This window comes from Ptychodera flava, chromosome 4 (assembly GCF_041260155.1).
Source record: "Ptychodera flava strain L36383 chromosome 4, AS_Pfla_20210202, whole genome shotgun sequence".
Taxonomy (NCBI): domain Eukaryota; kingdom Metazoa; phylum Hemichordata; class Enteropneusta; family Ptychoderidae; genus Ptychodera; species Ptychodera flava.
The window spans coordinates 24,652,916-24,679,126 of NC_091931.1; the positions used below are offsets into that span (position 1 = coordinate 24,652,916).

General features: G+C 40.1%; 2 protein-coding genes across 2 annotated transcripts in view; both read right to left on the reverse strand.

The window, feature by feature from the left end:
* Positions 1-26,211, reverse strand: part of LOC139131254 (uncharacterized) — a 283,792-nt gene that overhangs the window by 149,745 nt on the left and 107,836 nt on the right. The window lies entirely within an intron of this gene.
* On the reverse strand, positions 581-12,311 carry LOC139132178 (exoskeleton protein RP43-like). Its single transcript, XM_070698569.1, has 5 exons — positions 12,209-12,311; positions 5,561-5,749; positions 3,008-3,400; positions 1,759-2,156; positions 581-976 (listed from the first exon to the last, which is right to left on the reverse strand). The coding sequence occupies exons 1-5, from the start codon at positions 12,309-12,311 to the stop codon at positions 581-583; spliced, it is 1,479 nt and encodes a 492-aa protein (XP_070554670.1).

Sequence of the window (26,211 nt, forward strand, 5' to 3'; positions counted from 1 at the left end):
AGCCGTGGAGGTAGAAAGAAAGACTTTCTACCTCCATGATTTATTAGCCACTGTGATTTAGCACACCTCTTTATACTTTTAGAACGTCGACATGATGCTTGGCATTTTTCACGAAATTCGGACGCCATTCTATCCATCGAAATCAATCGTCGTTCACAGTTCCAACAAAGTTTGCTTTCAATTAGTTGTGATATCGCAGCAGTACTTGTGGCGTGTATCGAACGTGCTCTGGTCATTGGGGTCACGCTACAGTCTGCGATGACCTCAATGACCCTAGCGCGTTCGTACACGCAACAAGTACTGCTGCGATATCACAGCCAGCCTTCAATCATCTCTATTTCCCCGTATTTCTGGATTAATCCTTTCAGTTTATGTTTCCCGTCTCGTGTGCCAATGTTTTTTGGTTCGGATACCAGTGTTCGAACATAATTATTATCCAGTCGAATTTTGACCTGCGTTTTCATGGCAGCAGCCGTATTTGTTGCAGCATGTTCTGTCAGGTGACTAACCTCCGCCATCTTGAACAAAATTATGTTCAAGATGGCTACCCGGTACCTGACCCTATATTTCCCCACGCCCTCTACCAGGGAAATGGGTCGGGGAACCAGACTATATCCGAGGGAAGATCGATTTTTTGGGCAGCACTGTCACCAGGACCTAGATCTGCCCTTGATGTTGCAATGTCATTCTGAGATGATGGAGTTTGAGTCAGACTCTCTGGTGATGACGTGTTATCAGTGTTATAATCGGAATCAACATGATTTGTATTTTCATTGGCAGTTTCAAGTTGAGGCTGTAGTTCAGACTCAGTGGTCTCTACGGTAAAATTTTTCGGACAGTTCTTCCGAACATGTCCTATACAGTGACATGAAAAACATCTTAACTCATCAGTGGATATGTAAACAGGGTAGTATTTGCCATTGACTCGCAAAACGCCATTGAACGTCTTGAACTCTGGCTTCAGAACAACATAAACCTGTCTACGAAAGGATTTTACATGTTTCAAATCTTGTCTGGGAGAACCGAGAGAAATATGACTAAAAGTATGCTCTAAAACTTTCCATATTGCAACAATTGTCCATATAAACGTGAGTTGGTAATAAATGGAGAAACATTTGATATAATCACTTTTGTTGCAGGTTGAACCATAGGAGTTGGCTGCAGAAAGATTCAATTAACATGAACACCTTCAGTGCAGACCTGTGTCACTTTTGAAATTGTTTTAAGAAAAACAACGACACACTTATTCATTCTAGAAGCAGCAAGAATATCAGAGGTATCAACAACTCGAGAAACACTTTCAACATAATCATTAACAGAAATGCCTTCAAGACTGTCAAATTTAAGGCCATGTCTCATTCAGAGTTTCGAAAAGGCATTGTCAGTGTCCTCTTCGAACTCCGATACACTGTATTGGTTGGCAGCCATATTGGTATGGCGTGCCAACCTAACCCCAAAGAACAGAATCCCTTTCAATCCTCAAAAAACAGGACAAAACAGACCCTAATTATAGTAGACACTTAATAGAATCAAAAACCAACTTAGCTGAATCAATCCTGACCGAAACAGAAGTCCAAAAGACACAGAAAAGCCGAAAAAGGCGGAGCTCTCTTATCCCATGTGTTCACCGCGTGAGAGAGAGAGAGAGAGAGAGAGAGAGAGAGAGAGAGAGAGAGAGAGAGAGAGAAAGAGAGAGATTGTGCGTGCATGCTGAACTTTGTCCCATACGATAATGGCACGTTTAAAATCACCACTTACGTTGATCTCCTGGCTATCTTCAGGGATTTGTAGCTGATACGGAGCAGCTGAGTACTTGGCCATAAAGCCTGTATAACCCCTGCTCCAGTTTGTCCCCCTTTGAAATTCTATGCGCACTTGTGAAGTAGCCGATATGAAATATCGAGGGTTATCATATCCGCAGACTGTAGTGGATCTGTTGGCCTCGGACAATCGTACAAAATCACTGCTACAGGTGGTATCCGAGTCACCGACATTGAAATCCAGGAATTCCAAGTGAATGACGTCGCCGTCCGCCACCTGGATATTCCAACTACATTTTGATTCAGGTGGGTATGGATTTGGATAGCCAAGAGAATTTATGTATCCACACTCTGAATGGAGGTGTGTGTCGTGTCCACACTCTGACAGCATACAGCCTGAAATGATGAAACATATGTAGATGTAAGACTCTATGACAGAAGGAGTAAATGCAGCCAAAATGTTGAGGAACAGTCGACATCACGGCCTTTCGTGATTTAGTTTACAGTTCTTATACAGGGTCGATAACTCTGACCAAACCAACAGTAAACTTCGAATGGACAACAAACATGTTTACATACTGATAAATGTCTAAAATTTAGTAAGGGCAAATTCAATGTTTGGACTGTGTCAAAGCTAACGTAAACAAGATGGGCATTTTCTTGATCCAGATGTAAGCATCTACAAGACAGAAAAAGCGCTAAATTGAGCGTACATACTTCCATCAACATAGAAAATGTTTTAAGCTCTTACATTACGAAAGAAATGCACTGAGCATGAACATTCATAGTATAATTATGCCATCTTGAACAAATCATAACTAGCGCCCTCGATAATCTAGCAAATATTGTAGGTCGCGGCGAACCCTCTTTCCCTCCGTGTCAGAATGTCAATGCATGCATGGAGACATAGATACACTGCATCCACACATTTGACAGTCACAATTTGCAACACTGCCACTATCGTAAAAGCAAAAAGAACACGAGAAGAACCGCTAGTGTCTTAGCTGGGCGAGTGCCCATGAAGATCACTTACTGCCCATACATACTGCATCCGGTACCACAGGAAATGTTTTTTTCAACTAGTAGGAGAAACTTCAGTGTTTGGCAGTTGGCACTAACCTACCTCCTGTTTTACATTTGTTTCACTCGCTGGTAACGGGTACCCATTCAGGTAGTCAGCCAAAAAATTTAGTGTCTTTAATTGGATCGTTTATACTATCTGCTGACGTAAGGAAAAGATTCCTTACCTGTCGTGTAGTAGGTTGCATTGAACCCTCTTCCATCACCCTCTCTATCAGTTGAAAACACTACAGTCAACTCGTTGGAGGTAGATGAAAGAAGTGGTATCTGAGACCCACAAAATTGACCAAGCCGTTGATCATCATTCACTTCTGAGCCGTTGTACAATGCTAGGTAACTGATACAGCGTATCTGGTCACCGTACGTGCGTCCGGAAACATCGAAGGAGTGAAAGTTCAGGTGGATATATCGACCAACTGGTGCAATAATGGTCCACACGCAGTTACTCTTGGGGTAGTATTGCTCATCTCCCGTCAGGAAGTTGGTGCTGAATATGGATCCAGTGGCGTCCGTTAGAATACTAGGAGATCCACAGCCCGAACATTCTTCCGTGTCGCAATCTGAAGACAACATATCGTAGGCTCTTTTTAGTCCCCACGAACACCGTCCGGGGGGACTTATAGGTTTGGTCATGTCCGTGCGTGCGTGCGTCCGTCCGTCCGTTCACACAGATATCTCAGAGATGCAAGAAGCGATTTCATTCAAACTTAGTACAAGGATTACTTCATATGTCATACAGATGCACGTCGATTTGTTTTGGGATACGATCCAATATGGCCGCCAGGCGGCCATTTTATTACGATTTTTTCATGTACAGAGTCATAACTCAGACATGTTTCAACCAATTTTATTCAAAGTTGGTACAAGGACATTGACCAATGTCATAGATATGCACGTCAATTTTCTTTGTGATACGATCCAATATGGCCGCCAGGCGGCCATTTTATTACGATTTTTTCATGTACAGAGCCATAACTCAGACATGTTTCAACTGATTTTATTCAAAGTTGGTACAAAGACATTGACCAATGTCATAGATATGCACGTCAATTTTTTGTGATACGATCCAATATGGCCGCCAGGCGGCCATTTTATTATGATTTTTTCATGTACAGAGCCACAACTCAGACATGTTTCAACCGATTTTATTCGACATTGGTACAAGGACATTGACCAATTTCATAGATATGCACGTCGATTTGTTTTGTGATACAATCCAATATGGCCGCTAGGCGGCCATTTTATTACAATTTTTTCATATACAGAGGCATAACTCAGGCATATCTCAACCGATTTTATTCAAAGTTGGTACAAGGACATTGACCAATGTCATAGATATGCACGTCAATTTGTTTTGTGATATGATCCAATATGGCTGCTGTGTGGTCATTTTGTTACGATTTTTTCATATACAGAGGCATAACTCAGGCATATCTCAACTGATTTTATTCAAAGTTGGTACAAGGACATTGACCTATGTCATACATATGTACGTCGATTTTTTATGTGATACGATCCAATATGGTTGCTAGGCAGCCATTTTATTACAATGTTTTCATGTACAGAGCCATAACTCAGACATATTTCCACCAGTATCATTCAAAGTTGACATTGACCAATTTCATACATATGCTCGTCAATTTGTTTCACGTCATGTAGCAGTAACATGTCAATTATCGAAGTTTCGTAAGTAGGCTGATATGTCAAGAATATGTACTGCATCAAATTCATGAAACTTTATACAGATGTTAACCGATGTTAAGCTCACATTGCTTTAACATTGAAAAAGACATTTATCAGTGTCATTTTAATTAATTTGTAATTGCATAAGTAATGACTTTCCTAATTAGGGTGATATAGCCACAAATTAATACAACGTCAAATGTGATGAAACTTGATACAGATGTTGATCTCATAGTGTTGTAAATACTGCATCAAACTTTATGAAATATGTACCAGTGATAATCTGTTAAGTGTTAGAATTGTATGCAAAAATGTTTTGCAACATCATGGTGATTAATTCCTAGTTGACTCATTTTATGAACTTTAGGATGGTGGCCTACATTGGTTTTATGTTTTCATCACCATGGAACTCATTCTTGGCCATTGAGCGCCATCTGTATCAAAGTATTTTTATCACAGACCTAATTAATGAAGAGGACTCTATCCTCTCTGAGGACATGTAATCAAAGTACCCGTTATTAACAAGTGGGGACTGTGTCATCAACGATGACTTGTTGATATGAACCTTTATCTACAAAATTCAACCACACATTTTCGGACGTTGCGAGTGATATTTTTTCTCCGTGTTATCTTTTATTTGCACGGAACAATGGAGTGTATTTCTTATGAACTAACGATATATTTTGTCTACCGTACTATTCTTTTGGCTTTCATGCTTTGTTGATGGTAAGCTTATGTAACATAAGGAAGTAATATTATTAAAGCTCTGACTCTCAATTATATTGTTCAATGCTGTTCACTATATCTACACTCTTTCTTCGCGATAGTCAAGATTCAAACTAGGTCCGTACTCGGTGTGTTGGCATCCCTAGAGCTAAATCTAAAATCGTAGTTTTATTCATTGCAGGGATTATAACCCAAGATGTATAACTTTCTCTTTATTCCCATTAATAATACATTGCGACGGGAGTAATTGATAATGTGTAATCGTTGAAGAGTTCCCACATAGCAGATTTTTGATATGTTGTTAAACTTACATGGTTTGAGCTTAACTTCTACGGGCAGTCGAACCACGCCTTCAACATCACGAACTGTAATTCTGTCACCGACGGCGAATTCTTTATATGTCGCCGCGTCCACGATATTGTTCATCGAACACTGCGTACAGTTCGTGTAACAGCCATCCTTCGTTCCCAGGAGGTAGAATGAAGATTCAGAATACAAGCCTGTAGGGAATATGTAGGCAAATATTATGTCGTTATAGCCTCGATAACCCAACGCGTGTTTGGCTTATACTACATTTATACGAAATGCTGATACACCACACGACACAATAGAAATTAAAGCTGCAAGCAGCGTTGGCGGGGCCCAAGCGGTTAACATGGTTTTAAGTTCTTGCACTGATGATATTATGTGCAAAATGTGAGAATGGAAAAGTCTTTTGGTTCTTGTAAAGAAGAAATATGAACATGATATCATAGTTAGTGTAGGTTTCACTGGTAATAGTAAGTTTTTACTCAAAATCCTATATGGCGGCAAAAATACTCGACCAATCCAAATGCCTTTTGTAAACTTAAAAGTGATAACACTTTTAAAGATATGAATAAAATTTCAGCTCAATCGGTGTTTTGCTTCTTGAGAAGAAGATATTTTCAGATATAATTCCGATTTTCGCAAAATCCAAGATGGCGGCCAAAGCTCATGACAAATTGGAATTTTCGCAAATTCAAAAGATGTCACACTTAAGATGTTATATGTAAAATTTCAGTTCGATCGGTGAGTTGGTTCCGGAAAAGAAGATTTAAAATATTTTATTGCGATTTTTCGAACAATCAAAGATGGCGGCCAACCACATGACCGATCAAAATACCTTTCGAAAACTTGAAAGAACTACAACAATGGATGATAAGTGTGAAATTAAAGTTCAATCAGTGTACTGGTTCTGGAGAAGAAGATTTTTCAAGATTATATTGCGATTTTGCAAAATCCAATATGGCGGCCAAACTACATGACTGATGCAAATGTCTTTCACAAACTTGAAAGACATTACACTATAGATGATGCATGTAAAATTTCAGTTGAATCGGTAAGTTAGTTCTGGCAAAGAAGATTTTTCAACATATTATTACGATTTTCGTAAAATCCAATATGGCGGCCAAATCACGACACCGATCAAAATGTTTTTGGCAAACTTGAAAGAAATCACTCTAAGGATGATATGAGTAAAATTTCAGTTCAATCGGTGTGTTGGTTCTGGAGAAGAAGATTTTTAATGATTAAATTGCGATTTTCGTAAAATCCAAGATGGCGGCCAAATCACGTGACTGATCCAAATGTCGTTTGCAAACTTGAAAGAGATCACTCTAAGGAAGACATGTGTAAAATTTCAGCCTAATCAGTGTTTTGATTCTGGAGAAGAAGATTTTTGAAGATGAAACTGCGATTTTCGCAAAATCCAATATGGCGGCCAAATCACGTGACCGATCGAAATGTTTTTCGCAAACTTGAAAGAGATCACTCTAAGGATGACATGAGTAAAATTTCAGCTCAAACGGTGTTTTGGTTCTGGAGAAGAAGATTTTTAAAGATTAAAAGGGTATTTTTCGAAAATCCAATATGGCGGCCAAAGTCACGTGACCGCATGCGATTTTATTTACAAAATCTCAAGACCTTAGGTCATGCTTGCTATGTAAAAAAAATTAAAAATTTACCAGACCCCTAGATCATCAGGAGAAGCCGTTTTTAGGTTTTTGGAAAATCCAATATGGCCACCAGGTCACGTGACCAATAAAAATTCAAGGGTCAGGTGCACCACTTCTCATTGGTCCCCATCATTGTACCAAGTTTGAAATGTTTAGCATAGGCGGTATTCAAGTTCTAGGCTGGCAAAAAAATGACACAAGAAGAAGAAGAAAGAAATATAGCTGCAAGCAGCAATGCCGGGGCCAAAGCAATCTTAAGTGTGAAAAAGAAGGCAAATGTAATCAGAGAGGGCAAAGGTCATCACTGTTACACGTCTTTTTTCCAACTAAACTTTCGTTCCTTATGTTTCATCTGTCAACAAAAAATCAGAACACTAGGTTTATTGCTAGCTCAAAATAAGAAATGTGCACAATTATGAGGTACTGCATGTGGCATCATAAGGTCTAAGATCGTACCAAATATGAAGGGTATAGGACTCTTGGTTACTGAGTTATGGACAAATATGTATATTTAAGGAAAAAAGGTCATCGAGGTCACGTGATATTTTCTCAAAAAAAATGAATCCCATAGTTATCCCTATATACCAAAAATCAGACCTCTAGCTCTATTGGCTTGCCAAAAATTAGATATGTGCATATTTAATGAGGTACGGCATATGGTACCATAAGGTCTCCCATCATACCAAATATGAAGGGTGTAGCCCTTGTGGTTACTGAGTTATGGACAGATATGTATATTTGAGGTCAAAGGTCATCGAGGTCACATGACATTTTGTCAAAAAAATTGTATCCCATAGTTATCCCTATATACCAAAATCAGACCTCTAGCTCTGTTGGCTTGCCCAAAATTAGATATGTGCATATTTAATGAGGTACTGCATATGGTACCATAAGGTCTCCCATCATACCAAATATGAAGGGTGTAGCCCTTGTGGTTACTGAGTTATGGACAGATATGTATATTTGAGGTCAAAGGTCATCGAGGTCACGTGACATTTTGTCAAAAAAATTGTATCCAATAGTTATCCCTATATACCAAAAATCAGACCTCTAGCTCTGTTGGCTGGCCCAAAATTATATATGTGCATATTTAATGAGGTACGGCATATGTTACCATAAGGTATCCCATCATACCAAATGTGAAGGGTGTAGCCCTTGTGGTTACTGAGTTATGGACAGATATGTATATTTGAGGTCAAAGGTCATCGAGGCCATGTGACATTTTCTAAAAAAATTGAATCCCATAGTTATCCCTATAAGTAGTAAGAAATATTTGGCCTTTGGGATAAATCTTGTTTTTCATACAAAACATCTTGTTTTTCCTACAAAACATCTTGTTTTTTTAACACCGGGAACTCCCTCTTACGCACATGCGCGTAAAGAGGGAGTTCCTGAGTCAGCGCTAGCTATGACTGCGCCTAACATCAATACTAAAAAGAAAAACCCAGAACTGCTCCAATATGCAGTAACCCCCGGAGCCGGAACGGGCTACCTATCGGTGCGAACTTGTTCACCCGATAGATAAAATTTTAGTAATTTCCTCTGAACTTAAAATATGTCGGAAGACCATTACTTCAACAAAATGAGTCGTTTCAGATGAATGGTACTGATATCTAAAGTGTTCACTCTTTTATCTCTACGTACAAATGTAGTTCCTAAGTCGTTCTCTACTCTATTCCCACCAACAAAACATTCAATACTCATTTCATTGCGATCTTTATCAATACTTATGATAATATCACAAGTTGTTCTGTTATCTGTTTTCATAGCATAATATCCAACCAAATCGTCAAATTCATCTCCGTAGCTAACTTTACACATCTAATGAGAACTGTACCATGTTGAAGTATTTTCATATTATCAGTCATCTGTTGATTTACTGTCTGTAAAGTGAGAACAGCTGCCTCATCACCGACACTTTTAAGACCCAGTTTCTTTAAAGTTGTGTCCCAAAATAATCTAACTGGAACTCCGCTAGCTGTATACGAGCAATAATTCTCCCCCTCGTTTATCCACCTTCTTAGTGTATTATCTGCCTTCATTATTGTATTAAGAGGACTAATTTTAAGGTGAATCGGTATACCAAGAAGTGCAATGTATGGATTCGTAGGAGTAAGCCAACTACGAAATCTAGCAACTTGTACTTGTTAACATTGCTATCAAATAAATCACATTCGGAGTCCCAGGAAGTTCAGCCACACCTCCTGCAATTTCACTATCCAATATATCTAAGATGTTACGCGGTACATTATAAGGCATGAATTTCTGACTATCCCCATCCCACGTCAGTGCAAAAGGAGTAGGATCATTCGAAGCCTTTGTGGCGTCAATTATGGTTTCATCAATGTCTGTAAGTTCAGAAAATTCTACAGCATGCTCGTGGGGCGCCGCGGCTAAAACGAAATATTTCTCGCGGTCCTTGTAACGAAGGACATAATCCTTATTATGATTAGTAGCTATCTTAGTATTATTGTTCACTTTAACATCACTTAAATCTTCAAGCTCAAGATTTTGTACACGAATTACACCTAGACCGGAGTTACTTGGACCAGACATGATTAACCTATATACAGTGAAAAATAAATAATACCTTGTAATAATATACAACGTACAACGATGATCATTGAGATTGAAAGCAAAACAGGCAAACCGGTTACTATGTATTTTAACCCTTGCATTGACATATCACAGTTTACGAAGACAAGGCTGCTAGAGTGTGGACTGTACAATTCATGGCATAACATAACATCGACGAATAATGTATTAAAATACCAAGAAGGTGACCAAGCGAAGAAGACTAAATCAATACGTCCAGGTAACTACAATATCGATACGTTAAACAAAGCAATCGGGTTGAAGCAAAAATTAATTTTGAAAACATCTGTCGACAGGTCACGTTCTTCTAACTTTGGCGAAAGATATTAAAGTCTATTTCAATGCCACAGGTAGCTTCGCCAACGTAGTCGGCTTTTCAGATAACCTGAGAACAACCCCGTGACAAAAAGTACTATGAGTCCAGGTCGAGCAGATTTCTTAACAGTCACTAAATACATAGTTCATTCAGATGTCATTGATGTTTCTGGAAGTTATGTTGGCTTGGGCTCTGACGAATACATACAGGGAGTATTATCAGACTCTTTAAAAACACTTCCCATTCAGGATACAAAAGAAATAGGTGAAAAGGTCACCTATAATTTTAAAGACTGCTCAATTTCCATGCCATTGAGAAAAGGTTCAGACCATATGAGTTCAATGCGTATTTGGATAACAGATCAGGATGGAAAGATGATCGATTTCAATAACTGGCCAACTAGCTTTTGTATGAATTATTGTAGTCGTTCCGCCTACCGGTGCGTTCCGAAGGAACCCTATCGGAAGATAAACCATCCCACGACCAATCCTCCAGCAATATAGATCATCTCATATTTTTTTTGCTCTTGACTTGGCTGATAATAATCTGAGAATTGAACTGCCCCTTCGGAACGGCTTTGCACCGCTTCTGCTTCTTCCAGGATTTCTGCATCTGTATCTCTTAATTCTACCGCAGCATGTGCATCCTTTGCCTGATTTTCTCTTTCCCAGTCAGCCTGTAGTAATCTTTTTTCTGACCAGACGTTGCGATCATGTTCAAATTTTTCTAATGCTTTATCATGTCGGACCTTCTCTTCAATAAGAGCGTCACCATTCCCAGAAAGCTTTTGCCCGATAATATTTCCTCCTGTGAATGCCGTTGCATTTAATACAGCACCGAGAACTGTCATTCCTATAGCTGAAGCCATAGCTAACTGTATATTATTACAAAGTATAAGGTTCTGCAGGAATAATATTTTTCTGTTCAAGGAGATCTTTTGTCGCAACCGCGGCAGCAGTCGCACCGCCTAATTTTGCCAAGCGAGTCAAATTTGGTCGACTTGGATCGCCCATATCCATCTTCAAAAATTTGCTGGAGATCATAAGATATCCCATCGCAAGTCCTGCGATTACAATACCATCGTACATTGTGTTTACAACTGTTTTAGTATCCATGATTGCTGACTAGTATATAAAATAGAAAAATAAAAATAAAAAATATGGGGGAGTTAATCCATCTCATACAATGTAGAGGAGCTGGGTCCCCCTCTCCCTCCCCTCCCCTCGGAACCCCTGTCGGAACTGTTCTGGAGGGAGCTGCTACGGGCTCTGTTTTTTTCGCTTTCTGAAGCGGTTCATCTTTCCGGAGGGGACAATGTCGAGCACGCCCCCAATATAGTCCTAATGCAGTCAATGAAACTCCCACAATTCCTAAAACAAGATAACATTTATTATACCATTTATTATCGCGTGAGCTATCACACTGTTGTGGTACTCTCCCCCCGGAACGGTCTCGAAAGGGACTCGCTACCGCATCATTCCCCTTCATTGCTTGACGTTTCTTCTCCCTGTTTTGCCTGTTCCATTCCGCTACTTTCTTGCCCGCAGCAACTCTCCCTGGATGCTTCATCGGTAACGAAATTTTCTCTATGTTGCGCTGTGTCGGAGGTGTCGGTGTTGGTGGTAGGATCGTCCCTGACGGAGTCGTTTCCGTTTCCGGTGTGGGCCCCGTTTCCGTTTGCTGAGTCGGAATCGTTTGCGAAGTTGAATCCATTTATTTCAGGTACTATATTAAACCCGATTTTTTTAAAATTTAAATGTTTACCCGTAATTAAACCGGTGGAAATTAGAGCAATCAGGGGCCCCCACGTGTAGGCTATCCGTCCTGATAATCGTTTTATTTCACTGTTTAGAATAAAATCCTTTTTAAGATCAGTGGCATAGTTATCTCGGTCAACGATTGGAACTACCTGACTTATTGCACGGGCTCCTAGATCTATGAAACTTTGAGTGATGGTATCACTTATAAGAGAACTGTATTTCGCTTCATAGACTTTAAAGGCTCGTGTTATGAATTCATCGTTCCACCTTTCCACTTCTGTAACTGTAAACTCCTTACCAAAAATAACTTACTTTGACCACTTGCGATGACACAGAGTATTTTTTCACGTTTTGTCTCTATTATGGATCGAGCGTCCGAAGGTAGTTCCAAAGCCCCTTCGGAATGCGCTGCCATATTTGCCGCTGCCGATGACTTTATTAAATTCTCCATTGTTTGCAGTATGTTATCTATTCTTAGTAAAAAATAAAAAATTCGTTTAAACCTGAATCCGAAATAAAGTATTAACATAGTCTGGAATGTTAGTACCCCTAACGTACCGACAGGGATTCCGGGAAAATTCTCCTCCATTTAAATCTATATGTATATAGAAACACAAATAATGAGTACAGACCTATTCCCAGTTGCTTTTCAATTGAATAAGACGAGCGTACCGGCAGTACAGCATGCTGATATTCCTACCAAACCGAATGGAGGAATAAAACCTATTCTCATGGACTTAGAAATATATGTAACGCCGACAGATAAATTTACTTTTCATCCACGGGATATATTTAAAGATAACGTAATCACTCATCGATCAGCGAAAGAAAGTAATGTCTGGCTGGGCAGCCCGCATATGAAATATTGGGACCAGCAACTGAATTTCGCTGTATGGTGTAGCACTACTGGTTGTGGTATATCATTCACCCATCTCTTCGATAAGAAATTTCCTCCGCAAATACGATCATTCTGCCGTTTCCATGTATACTTTACAATACGTCGGATCCTTCATGAAATGGCGTTGCACTTCCAGACGATACCCCAACCTTCAAAGCGGGTGACAATCCGTACAATCTCGTCCAATATGAACTTATATGTACAGAATTTGGAAATATAAGTCCAACGAAGTCCGACTTTCGTTATCGAAAAGGTCAAAATAAAGGTCTTGGTTATGGATATGAATATTACACTAATCGTGGCCTGTTCGACAGCCAAAAGCGATATACAACGGTCATGACTTTTTCCTCTCCGCCGACGGAGGCGTTTTCTATACACATACAATTTTTGGAAAGAAAAAACATATACTGCCCGACAAAGAACGACCGCACTACTATTTCTTCCGAAATGATGGATCGGAGGGACAATATAATAGTTTCATTCCTCTGAAGGGAGACTCGGGTCTAACAAAGGCTGGCCTAGCCCGCCTCAATGAAAGTCTTGAAGCCTACGTATATTGCATACTCGGCGCACAAGCTAATATTCGCAGTACAATAGTGGGTGATACTGGCAGTGCAGAGCAAGTCCGAAAAGAATTCGGTGTTCTCCTCGAAGATGAAATTCGTAATACCGACAAAGTAATTAGTTATAGGCGATATCAAGACACAATAATGAATACTGGCGTCAAACTTGATATGGCAGTCTCACCAAATTTACTTCTCTTACCGTCTGAGATGGTCATTCTTTCGGGCCCGGCAATCTCGGGTTATAATAATGAATTGCAATACGCAACAGAATCTATGTCCTTCGGGGTGAATGGTGATATAAACACGGAAGTTCGAGAAAGTGCTATACATGAGATGGAAGGAGGGGGTCCGGATCCCGTGAAGTGGCAGGACGAGCCCTCCGGAGGGCCCGAAGGAGCGACTGATACGAGTCGGAGGACCTCCCCTCCCCTCCCCCCGGAACGGGCAGCATCTGCAACACTCACCGCAGACCCTATTCACGAATTCGGCAAAATTGGTTTGTTATCTTTAGCCATATTCATTACTATTGTAGGTACTGGAATAAAGTCACTAAATATATAGTTCATTCAGATGCTGTCGATGTGACTGGAAATTATGTTTCATCTAACTCGAACCAGTAACTTAAAAGAACTAGAAGAGATTCATTAATTTACAATATATAGATCCAGAGGAAATGTCAATATACGCTACCCCGCCATTCAACATGATTATAAATGGACCGACAGATTCTGGCAAAACAGAATTTATGTTGGATCTCCTCACTGGTCCGTACTTAAGGAAATTCGAATATGTGATATTCATTTGCCCAACATTCATGATTAATAAAACGTATAATAGAAGATTCATTTTCACCGATGACAACGTATTCGTGTTTCCGGTCGGACCCGATGCTGTGAATGATACACTAACCTACGTACGGGACGAATGGGCCGGCACGAACACTTTAATAGTACTCGACGACTGCGCCTGGTCCAAAGATATGAAGAAGCGCAGTGATGTTTTAGTCCAACTTGGTTTCAGCGCAAGACACTACGGACTATCTGTCTGGGTTCTGACTCAGCAATATACTAGTATTAGTAACCATTCAGGGAAAACATAAAGATGTTAGTACTATTTTACACACCGAACAAGATAGACAACAAAACTATTATAAAAGAACATGGAATGGAGATGACAGAACGGGAAGCCGTGGGCCTAATCAAGCAATTGAAAAGGATACAATTCAGTAAACTAGTATTTAATTTTCAGCATCCGTACGGCATAAAATTATTCGTATAATATAGCAATTATGGAAGCTGAAGGAACTCTTAGAGAATTATATTATAACCCGAAAACTGGATTTGGAGGTGTACAAAATTGTATGACGCAGCACGGGCCAGCGGACTCCACGTTACTAAGAAAGAGGTGCAGGACTGGTTAAAAACTCAGCTAACCTATAATCTACATAAACCGGTCCCTCGTACTCGTGGCGCGTTCCGGAGGCGCGTTTTCGTAACATCGATAGACTCTCAATGGCAAGCGGATCTCGTGGAATTCCCTCCCCCATTCGCAAAAGAGAACCGTAACATTCGATACATGCTAACAGTAATAGATGTGCTAAGCAAATATGCATGGGCCAGGCCGATACAGTCAAAAACGGCTGATGATACGTTGCAGGCACTACAAGACGTGATTAAGAAATCCGGGAGAAGGCCCGACAAACTTCAGACAGATGAGGGGCGGGAATTTACTAACCGAAAAATGCAGGGGTGGCTCCAGGAGTCAGGCATTCATTGGTTTCACACCTACAGTGACAAAAAAGCTAGCGTCGTTGAACGTTTTAATCGGACTCTTAAGACGATGATGTGGAAATACTTTACATATAAACAGACACGAGAATGGCTTTCTATTCTACCAGAACTTCTTGAGAATTACAATAACACCGTACACGGAAGTATCAAAATGAAACCCAGGGACGTAACAGAGGAGAACGATTGGCAGGCATTTTATACACTATTCGGTCCTGAGTTGGCAGCCGGGGGAGTTGACCCTGAATTCAAGCCGGGAGAACGGGTTCGAATTACAAAATACAAGACCACTTTTAAGAAAGGATATTTACCAAATTGGACAGAGGAGATTTTCGTAGTTTCAAAAGTTGTGTATGCGGCTGGACTGGGAACGCCACCAGTTTACAAAATAAAAGATCTGAATGGAGAGGAAATACTCGGCACTTTCTACTCCGATGAACTTCAGAGCGCCCTTTCGGAACGGGGAGCCGACGAGCTGTACAGAGTAGAACGAATTTTGAAGACGAAAAAATTAGAGGAATGAAATATTATCTGATAAAATGGCGCGGCTATCCAGAAAGTTTCAATAGTTGGGAGCCGGAGGAAAATGTTATTAGAACTTCGTAACGTTCCGAAGGAGTACTTCGTAAGTTCCTGTGCTGGTACTTGTCAAGTACTTACGAAGTACTTCGTAAGTTCCTGTGCTGGTACTTGTCAAGTACTAACGATAGTATTTACGAAAGTTATTCAGTAAGTACCATGGAAAAAGTCTTAATTTCTTGAAAGCTGAAAGTGACAGCTTACCATTATTCTTCCAACCACCTGGCCAAGTATTTATCATGTACTGTCGTAAGTAATGTTCACTTACTGCATCTTTTTCGGCAGTATGTGGATGAGGTGGTATCTCAGTTCCTGAACATATTAAGTTTGCAAGATCTTCAAAACGACTTCTCATGTTACCACAGTCCGTTCTTTCGAGTCCCCCTTTTTCAGCTTTATCGATAAGTTCTGGTTGAAGTATAATGTACACAACTGACATGAGCCATAGACAAGTAACTTCAAAGTCCCCCCTTTTCATAATGTCAAGTGCTCGTAGGTCAAACGGAGCATTATAAGCACACACAGATTCACAAGCGTTAAGAAGTTTGTGTAGGTTCTTTAGTGAGACTCGAGGTTGTTCTAGTTGTTCTTCACAAGGTGGGAAGTACGCTTTTTCAAGTTCCTCCTTGCTGAAACCGTCTATTAAAAATCCTTGGCTGCCGCTGCCCCATGCAATTCCAAAGTCAAAAGCTCGTGGATATTCTACTGGCCCGACTGTCTCGGTATCAATTGTTGGATTAAGTATATTCTTGAGAACTTCAGGCGTAAGAGCGTTCCGAATTACCAAACATGGAAGTCTGTAGTCGTGGCAAATTTCTAAGAAAGTCTGTTTGAACTTGTTGTGAATCTCTTCTAGTTCTTTTAAGGCGGTTATTTCATATTGTCTTGCTCGAGTCAACACATTCCGCCTGCAATAATCCCAGGACATATCTTTGAATATGATAATGAAACTGTGTAAATGGTCAAATGCTCTAGAAACAATCTTTTTTTCTTCCGCTGCCACGCCCCGGATTCGAGAAAAAGTTAGATGTTGAATTATGGAAGAGTCACAAATAATGTAGCGTTCCGAAGGGAGACCCTCCCCCTCCCTCCCAGCCTGACATTGTAAACTAAGCGTATGTTCTATAAACTGGTTCTGAAAATCGGCAATCGAAACGTGGCGCCCATTATAAAAGTCGGCAATGTTGCTGGAAAAACTAGTGTCAAATTCTGGTACGTGAGTCGCCGCCAAATTTACTGCATCGTAACTCTTACCGCTTCCAGTTGGTCCATTTATGAATATGTATGACATTTTGGTGATACTATATCATAGAAAAATTTTTTTTAAATTATTTTTATTAAGATATATACGATAAGACAATGACAATCCTTTCTATTTCAACTGCAATAAAAATACTTGAAACCGGAGAAGAGAATATTCAAATCAGTGACGGCAAACTCATATTTGGTGAATCATTGGTAGATCCTTTCATATACGTAGACAGTGAGCTAGAAGTGGTTTTCCCCATCGGACCTAAGTACGGTTCTAGAGATCCTGCTACATGCGATGGGGTGTGTGTCCGTTGGCAACCGAGTCTTCAAAAGTTTACCGATTTAATAATATTCCGTACCCTAGGTGAAAGTTTCGATGCATCTACTGCTAAAAGTTATGCTGCAAGCCTGGCCGCTCACTCCAAGAATACTAACGGAACCGTCACCGAAGGGAATCCTATCGGAACGACCTGCAGATTTTACAATCCATCTAAAGTGTATCAGAAGCGAGGGAGCGAGGCGCAGCCAGTTGCGTATTTTAAATTTCAGTTTAAAAGAGGGGCTTCTGATTTCGCTACATGTATTGATATGGTTAAAGAAATTGACTGTGCTTTTAAAACAGTGAGTCCATTGCCAGTCCGAGAAAATCCTGCTATTGTACCTCGTAATATCAGGAAAGGTAGTAAGATAGAATTCTTAGCATTTAAACCGCGCTTAAGTAAGCGTGCTCTTTCTTTCACTGTTGAGAGGTTATTTTGTGCTGCGCCTAATAAACCAGAAATTCAAGATGCGGAAGAACTAGTCGACTTAGAAAGATTAGGTGAGATATATAAACAATAAATGCTGACAAAAATATTATAGTGGATTTTGATGACCTATCATAGAATAATTATTTTTTCATTTTAAAATTTTTTAGGATAGTATATATCATAAAGATGGCCCGTCGATTACATACAGCATTCAAGGGAGCAGTTTTACGAAAAGAATTTCCTGAAGTCAAGCGAGTCAAGGATATCGGGGAGCTGGTGGATATTGAAGGTATGGTCAAAGGGGGAAAGATGTACTCTGTTTATACTGAAATGGAAGTCAAATTATCGGATCCGAAAACTGGTAATACACAAAATCGTACATTGCATGTTAAATTAAAAGATACATACACAAAAGATGTAAGAGGGACGGATGTGGGGCAACAATTAATAGATCGCTACGACCTTATGCTTGAAACAATTGAAAATGTTGAGGGTTCTGGCCTCGTTCTCGAGGAGATACTTAATTTTGAAGTAATTCTAGTAGAAGTTTTACTCGGGGCTGGCCCGGAACGGATTCAACTTCCCGGATGGTTAAAAAATAAGCATTGTGTTAGCGATCTTATTCTACCGGTGGGGGCTGAGAATTGTTTTCAGTATGCCGTCGTAGCAAGTATAAAGTTGAGCGATCCCGAGTTTCGTGAAAAGAGGGTGGTCAGGTAAGGAGAAAATGGAATACGTACGCCCCATTTATGGCTGACTACTGTTGGAAGGTATTCCCTTTCCTACGCCCGCCGATCTGACTGTGTTCAGGCGCTTCGAGCAGCAAAATCCGGGCACGAAACTTCAAGTGTTTCAGATCTATGAGTCCGATCCCGACCCGTCAGACATAACTGTGTTATATAGCAGAGCCGAGGGGGGAGCGGGACGGGTAGCAAATATATTACTGATAGTTGGTGGGGAGGGAAGAACCCGGGGTCACTTCGTGCCAATTACTTCGTTAAATCGTCTTCTTAATTCTCATACTAATCGAAAGAATGAGCACAGACGGAAGTGTATTTGCCCGGTTTGTAAAAGAGGTTTTAAGTCAACAGAAGAATTAGAAAAACATCAGGTATACTGTGGAACAGACGACGCCCAGCCAGTTTTTCCTAAGGAAGTATGTCAATTCGAAGGACATCGGAAGAAGGTCCCCGCCCCCTACGTCGTCTATGCAGATACTGAGGCAATTATTGAGAAGGGGACCGGTCGACATATTCCAATTTGTCTTTCGTATGTTATGGTGGAACGGGGGTGGGCCCCTTCGGAACGGCGGCCAAAAGTTTATGGTAAAAGAACATTCACAGGTCTCTCCTGTGTTACAGAATTTCTAAAGGATATGAAAGAACGGGCCGAGTATTATTCGAAATCGTATTATTGGAAAATAATACCGATGAAAGATCCTTCTAATTACGACAATCCAGTCTGTATTGCATGTGGAGAGCCGGCAGGATACCGAGTAGCGAGGGAGGGGGCAACCTTCTATTGCGAGGGATGCCGGCCGTCGAGAACCATTCCTATCTACTTTCACAACCTCAAGGGATACGATGGTTCTTTTATTTTGAAAGAATTACATGAAATAGATGATGGTCCCGGACCAGAGCCTAAAATCATAGCTAAGACGAGCAATGGAGGAATTATGGGTCTCTCGAAAACATTTATTTTTCACGCCTCAATTGTTGTTGATGGGAAGAGGGAGATAAAGAAACGTTTCTTTTCTATAAAGTTTATGGACAGTGCTCAGTTGATGATGGGGTCATTGGCGAAGTTGGCAAAAACTGTGCCGGAGGATGGGTGGACGGTACCACTTTCGTACCCGGACATTCAAAGGGCGAAAGGTTTCTTCCCCTACGAATATTTAGACTCGGTTGACAGACTGGGAGAGGAGGAGCTCCCGGAGAGGGGGGAATTTTATAGCGAATTGACGGAAGAGGGGATTTCGGAGTCTGATTACGAACATGCATTGCGAGTATGGGACGAAGTTGAGTGTAAGACGATTCGTGATTATATGGAATTCTATTGCGAGACTGACGTTCTCCTTCTTGCAAATATATTCGAAAATTTCCGCGACACATGTTTAAAAGCATATAAGTTAGATCCAGCCCACTATATGTCGGCGCCCGGCTTGACATGGGATGCTATGTTACTTTACACGGGTAATAAGTTTGGGCTCATTCAAGATGCTGAGCAGATGAATTTCGTACAGAGGGGGATTCGAGGCGGTATCAGCCAGTGTAATATTCATTACTTAAAGACAAATCATCCGGCTTATGCAACAGATGAGATAGGTGGGAACTGGGATCCGGATAAACCATTGTCCGAAATAAAATATCTCGATGCAAACAATCTCTACGGCTGGGCAATGAGTCAGGCAATGCCTACGGGCGGACTTCATTGGATGACGATGGAAGAGTGGGAGGAATGGGAAGAAGGGGGCCGAGGCGGAGCCGGCGGAGCTGGCGGGGCGTGGGGACCCGGCGCCACCTTTCCACCAAGTTTTCTAGAAGTAGACTTAGAATACCCAGCCGAATTACATGAAGAACACAGCGATTTGCCATTAGCGCCGCATCACTTCGATTTTCCGAGGCAGGGCACTCGACTGATTACAAGTGTGTTGGACAGAGAGAGATACGTCTTACACTACAAGTTGCTGGAATTCTATCTTCGGATGGGAATGAGATTGAAAAAGATTTATCGGGTGCTTGCTTTCGATGAAGCTCCATGTCTCGCGAAATATATTGACTTTAACACTAAAATGAGAGCAAACGGGAAGACAGATTTTGAAAAGAATTTCTATAAGCTGATGAATAATGCAATGTTCGGTAAGACAATAGAAGATGTTCGAAAGTACAGAGACTTTAGATTTGTTTCGGACTGGAACGGTACGGATAGCGGCCGTAAAAAGATTCAGAAGTATAATCCAAAGACGAAACATATAACTTTCATAACTTCCGAAGAGGATGGCGATTCCTGCGACAGTGCCCTACTGGAACTGAAAACGGATGAGCATAGATATGTAAAACCAGTTTTCATTGGTGCGGCAGTACTGGAACTTTCTAAGCTGCTTATGTATGAGACGCATTACAATTACTTTCGAAAGCGGTTCCCTGGAATACGATTAGCCTACATGGATACTGACAGTTTTGTTTACAGTGTACCGATCCCGGATCCGAACGTAACTTTCAATGATATAGTCCGAGAAGATGTTGAAAAGAATGGTGAGAAGTCTATATATGATACTAGTGGGATGAGTGGGCCCAACTTTCCGAAGATTAATAAAAAAGTGATAGGTAAATTTAAAGATGAGTTGAATGGTGAACCTATTCTTGATTTTGTCGGCATACGCTCGAAAGTGTATGCTTTTCGAACTCCCGTTTCCGAGACGAAAAAAAATAAAGGGGTGAAAGATGTTTGTGTTAGAAAACATTTGAACTTTGAAGATTATAAAGATCTATTTGAAACTGGGAAGGAGCCCGAGCCGGCACAGTTTGTACAGTTTGTACGGAAAAAGGCTGGAGAAATCCGTAGTGAAAAGCGTAGTAAAATCATGATGGCGCCAAATGATATCAAACGTGTGCAGTTATACAATCTGAACACGGGCGAATGGCTGGCAGAAACACGGCCGATAGGAATGACGGGTCATGGTTAAAATTGTAAAGACTTTAATCTACTATTTTCAACAGATACCTGGGCATCGCTAATAACATAAACGTGGGCAAATATATTATCATTGTGAGCGTCATCGCCACCCCACGAGGCATCTTTCTTCAGGATCTCAAGTTGAATTCCATCCTTTGTGTTCATTACTTTAAGACCATTTCCATGAAACTCAATATCTTTAAAACTACGCAGATCGATAAACAGACAAAATTTATTCTTCAAATAATCAACCTCATCTATATCAATTTCACACCAATCTTTATCTTCAGCAAAATACCGTCGCACCTCTCGCCAAAATTGTCTTGGTATCATCTTCTGAGCGTACACTTTATTTGCAATGCCTTCAATCATTACAGACACAGATTCAATGGATGGGTTAAAGAAAAGTTCACTGTTCAGTTCTGACTGATTCTGATTTTTAGTGAAGAGTATAGCGATACCTCTAATGCTACGTCGTGGTACATTTATATTTTCATTGATAACCGTGTCCGATTCTTTGAATGGGATTATTCTAGAATAATGTATATGCTCGTAAAGGTAACTTTTTCCACCGTTGTAATAACCAGCAGTTGACCCCGCGAGTTCGGGGTCAGTTATTGTTTCGTATTCCATTTGAATGTTTTTTAATTTATAATTGGCTGTAACAACCTGATTACTAACAAGTAATTGGGAGGCGGGTGCCAACGTAATTTCCCATTCAATATGACTCCCTAACGCTTTTGGATATGCAACTCCATGACCTGTTATTAGGGGTGAGTGAGACGAATAGCATATTTTGTTTTATATGTGTCGAAAAGTAACTTATCGTTCACGACGGCGGCATCTGCATCGGTCGCACCGCTTCTTAATTTTCTTAGATTTTCGTTCTGAATTCCGTACAGTGTCATGTTCGATCTCTCCTTTTTATGTTTGAAGAGATCGCGATAACATTCAATGAGGTTATATTTGTTCAAATTGAAAAGTGGCTGACCCTCAAATTTGAGAACCATACGCTCCACCAAATTTTTTGCAACATTTTGAACTACTCGGTTATATTCATCTCCCATTACTTCGAGATCAAAAACCAGGTCGAAAGTATCTGGAACTAGTACTACTCCGCTTTCTAACTTTGGACATCGTATGTTAAGTGTCTGGCCTGGATCTGCCACAGTTGGATTATGAGCAATCACATGATGAGTTCTTTCTGACTTCGTTCCTTCGGTATTCGGTTGCTGAAAGTCGGTAATAATGATCTATCGTACCCCATTTTGTGTAATGTATATAGTAGAAGAAAAAAAGAAAATTAATCACATCTTTACGTAAATATTTCCGTCTGCCTGAAAGATAAATCGATTGCCTGTGTCGCGAATCAATCGAAGAACCCAATATTCTTGTAAATGTTGGACTTCCATTTCATCATTGTCAATCTCCTGAAAGACGTTTATGAATTCTAGTCGCTTAAAGAAGTTAGTCTTTTGACATTCTTTAATGAAAGCTAAAATGTTATGATACAGATTATCATCTTTGAGTCGGACACCTGGATTTGCTCGAAGGATATGGCGATTTACCCGCCGAAGTTTGCACCATTCCAATTCGACAGAGAAACCAAACAGGTCTTTATTTTTAGAAAGAAACTTTGCAATATTCTTTTCACCAAACATGTCGATTCCGTAGGGGGCCATATATTAATACATAATTTTATTTATAATGACTAATGTTAATCCAGTTAAAAATATCCATAGCTGTTCTCCAACAAATCCGACCACCGATCCTGCTGTTTTTAATAGAAAACTGACAAGGGAGCCGATTAAACCTGGTATTGCAGCAGCACTTTTTGCGGCCAATGTTTTTAACCATTCGCCAAATTGCTTTACAATTTCTTTCGCTTTTGTATATACTTTGGGCGGACCTGAACCTCCTGCGTTTGCTCCAGTTCCTGCTCCCCCTCCTCCTACTTTAGTTACAGCCAGGGCAATTGTTGATATTGCCATTCCAAGGGCAGTCAGTATTGCAGCGATTGTTATACCATTTCGTTTAAATAACTCTGTCAGCTTCAGCCTGAGTGACAATTCTGGATCTGAAATTACATCACGAAGAGACCTAGTCGTAGCCAGACTTTCACGTGCCCCGCTAATCTTACCATTTTCGTATTCAATTCGATCAACAATTTTAGCTTCTCTTGTTATGAGTTCAGCTAGTAGTTTCTCGGCTTTTTCTTTTGCTTGGGTGTGATCTTTAGGAATTTCCTTTAACTGTTTTTCAACTTCTCTTTTCTCTAGCCTTATTTTAACTTTTTCATTGTTAAGGTCGCTAATACGCATATTCGCAATCTTTAATTCATCATTAATAGCTCTATATTCTGGGTTTAGATTGTTCCATTGTTCGATTTTATTTTCAAAAGCTTGTATTTTATCTGCATTACCAGAAGCATCTTGTCGTAAGAATGTCAGTTCATCTTTGTATACACCCATGTCTTCTGGCGTCATCTTCTCAGCCGGTATTTTATCGTTTTTCACATCTTCAGAATACAATGTACGACTCACATATTCGGGCTCTGCGCTAGAGCGACCTCCTAATACATCTCTCATAAATTCATGTCCTCCTTTTTCTCTCATTAATGTGGTGAGCTTATAAAATCCACCTCCTCTATCTTTAGACAGCTTGAGGTTTTTATAATACAGCTTTCCATCCCTAATTTCAGAATCCATAGCCAATACATTTAGTGCATCCGGATCAGTAATTTTATTATAGTCTAAGAATTGATTAATCATACTTAATTTTTTATCTACTCTAAGTTTATCCAAAAGATCAACCTTTGGGCTAGCAAGGAAAGGATCAGCTTCTGCAAGGGCATTATCATCGTCTATAAAGAATGTTTCAGCAGTAGCGTCATCATCATTTAAATTTGCATCATCGAAATCCTGGAGTGGTATATTTTCTTCTCCTCCTTCTGCCATATTGTATTTCTATATTACTACAATTATTTTTTATCATCCCTTACATATACAGTAAAAATGCACATCTCAGTTGTTGAAAGCGTTGAACAATTGGCTGATTACATAGAAAGAACTAGCGCTGCATATCGTCGCAGTTATAAATTAATGGGTCGAATTGATATGGCTCTTAATATTACTAAAGGAATTCTTGTAAGTTCTGCTGTAATAGCAGCAATTCCGACAGTTCCAGTTCTTTTAGCTTTAACTCCTATACCAGGTGTTGTTATTGATGTAATACAAGGGAAAACGGGAGTATCAAAAAGAAGAGAGAAATATAAACATTATTACGTTCAATATAAACAGCTCCTTACACAAATACAAGAAAAAGGCGCAACAACAGAAAACGGGTCAGAACTTATTCAGAACATTTTCAAGCAGGCATTAGAATTACAAAAACAAGAAGGATTTAGTCCGCCGCTGGAACCGATACCTACGATATTATGGATTAAATGGATATGAAACCTAGAATGTTTCATCTCAATCATGACATCACAAGTTACTAAGCAACCAGAACGGTATTGCGAAAGTCCCACTGGAAAGTCCTTCTGGAAACATCCCGATAGGGGTATTGCGCAACATCCCTACGGTTCCGGTAGGGTATGTAGCTGCGCACTGTAGAGGATGGATCCACTGGTCATCAAATATAACAACCATTCAAATTCTACCGGTTCTTTCAGTGTTGGTTCCAATAACTATATCACACACTCCTAATTCGCTCATTCAGAGCTGCTGGACTCCAATCCATCTTTAGAGCTTGAAAGTGCCAGTCTGTGTTGAAGAGTCTCCGTCCTGAAATGTGGCTATTTCTTTCTATACAGATGTTGAAATACCAGGAAACACTGACGTCAGTTTCCGGTAGCTATTACAATGAGTAATCTGTCAATGAGTGACGTCAGTGCCGACTGTCAACGTACGTGAGGTCACCCTCAATTCATGTAGGGTGACCTACCAGCAGCTTTCATGTCTATACATACCACACTGGATTATTTTTAGATAACCATCTGTTAGCCATATCAATAACAAAGCCCGTTCCGTCTCCGGGGGTTACTGCATATTGGAGCAGTTCTGGGGAATTATTTTTAGTATATATTGATGTTAGGTACAGTCATAGCTAGCGCTGACTCAGGAACTCCCTCTTACGCGCATGTGTGTAAAGAGGGAGTTCCCTGTGTTAAAAAAACAAGATGTTTTGTAGGAAAAACAAGATGTTTTGTATGAAAAACAAGATTTATCCCAAAGGCCAAATATTTCTTACTACTCCTATATACCAAAAATCAGATCTCTAGCTTTATTGGCTTGCCCAAAATTAGATATGTGCATATTTAATGAGGTACGGCATATGGTACCATAAGGTCTCCCATCATACCAAATATGAAGGGTGTAGCCCTTGTGGTTATTGAGTTATGGACAGATATGTATATTTGAGGTCAAAGGTCATCGAGGTCACGTGACATTTTGTCAAAAAAATTGTATCCAATAGTTATCCCTATATACCAAAAATCAGACCTCTAGCTCTGTTGGCTGGCCCAAAATTATATATGTGCATATTTAATGAGGTACGGCATATGGTACCATAAGGTATCCCATCATACCAAATATGAAGGGTGTAGTCCTTGTGGTTACTGAGTTATGGACAGATATGTATATTTGGGGTCAAGGGTCATCAAGGTCATGTGACATTTTGTGAAAAAAATTGTTTTCAATAGTTATCCCTATATACCAAAAATCAGACCTCCAGCTCTATTTGCTTGCCCAGAATTAGATATGTGCATAATCAATGAGGTATAGGATGTGCTGGTCATGTGACATTTTGT

Bases quoted from the DNA above. Each gene is read 5' to 3' on its own strand.
- LOC139132178 (XM_070698569.1), bottom strand. From the start codon at position 12,311: ATGGCAGCGCATTCCGAAGGGGCTTTGGAACTACCTTCGGACGCTCGA. The intron at 3,401-5,560 runs GTAAGTTTAACA...TGTTGTCTTCAG, and splicing joins AGAAGTTAAGCTCAAACCAT to ATTGCGACACGGAAGAATGT. The intron at 2,157-3,007 runs GTAAGGAATCTT...TCATCATTTCAG, and splicing joins TGCAACCTACTACACGACAG to GCTGTATGCTGTCAGAGTGT.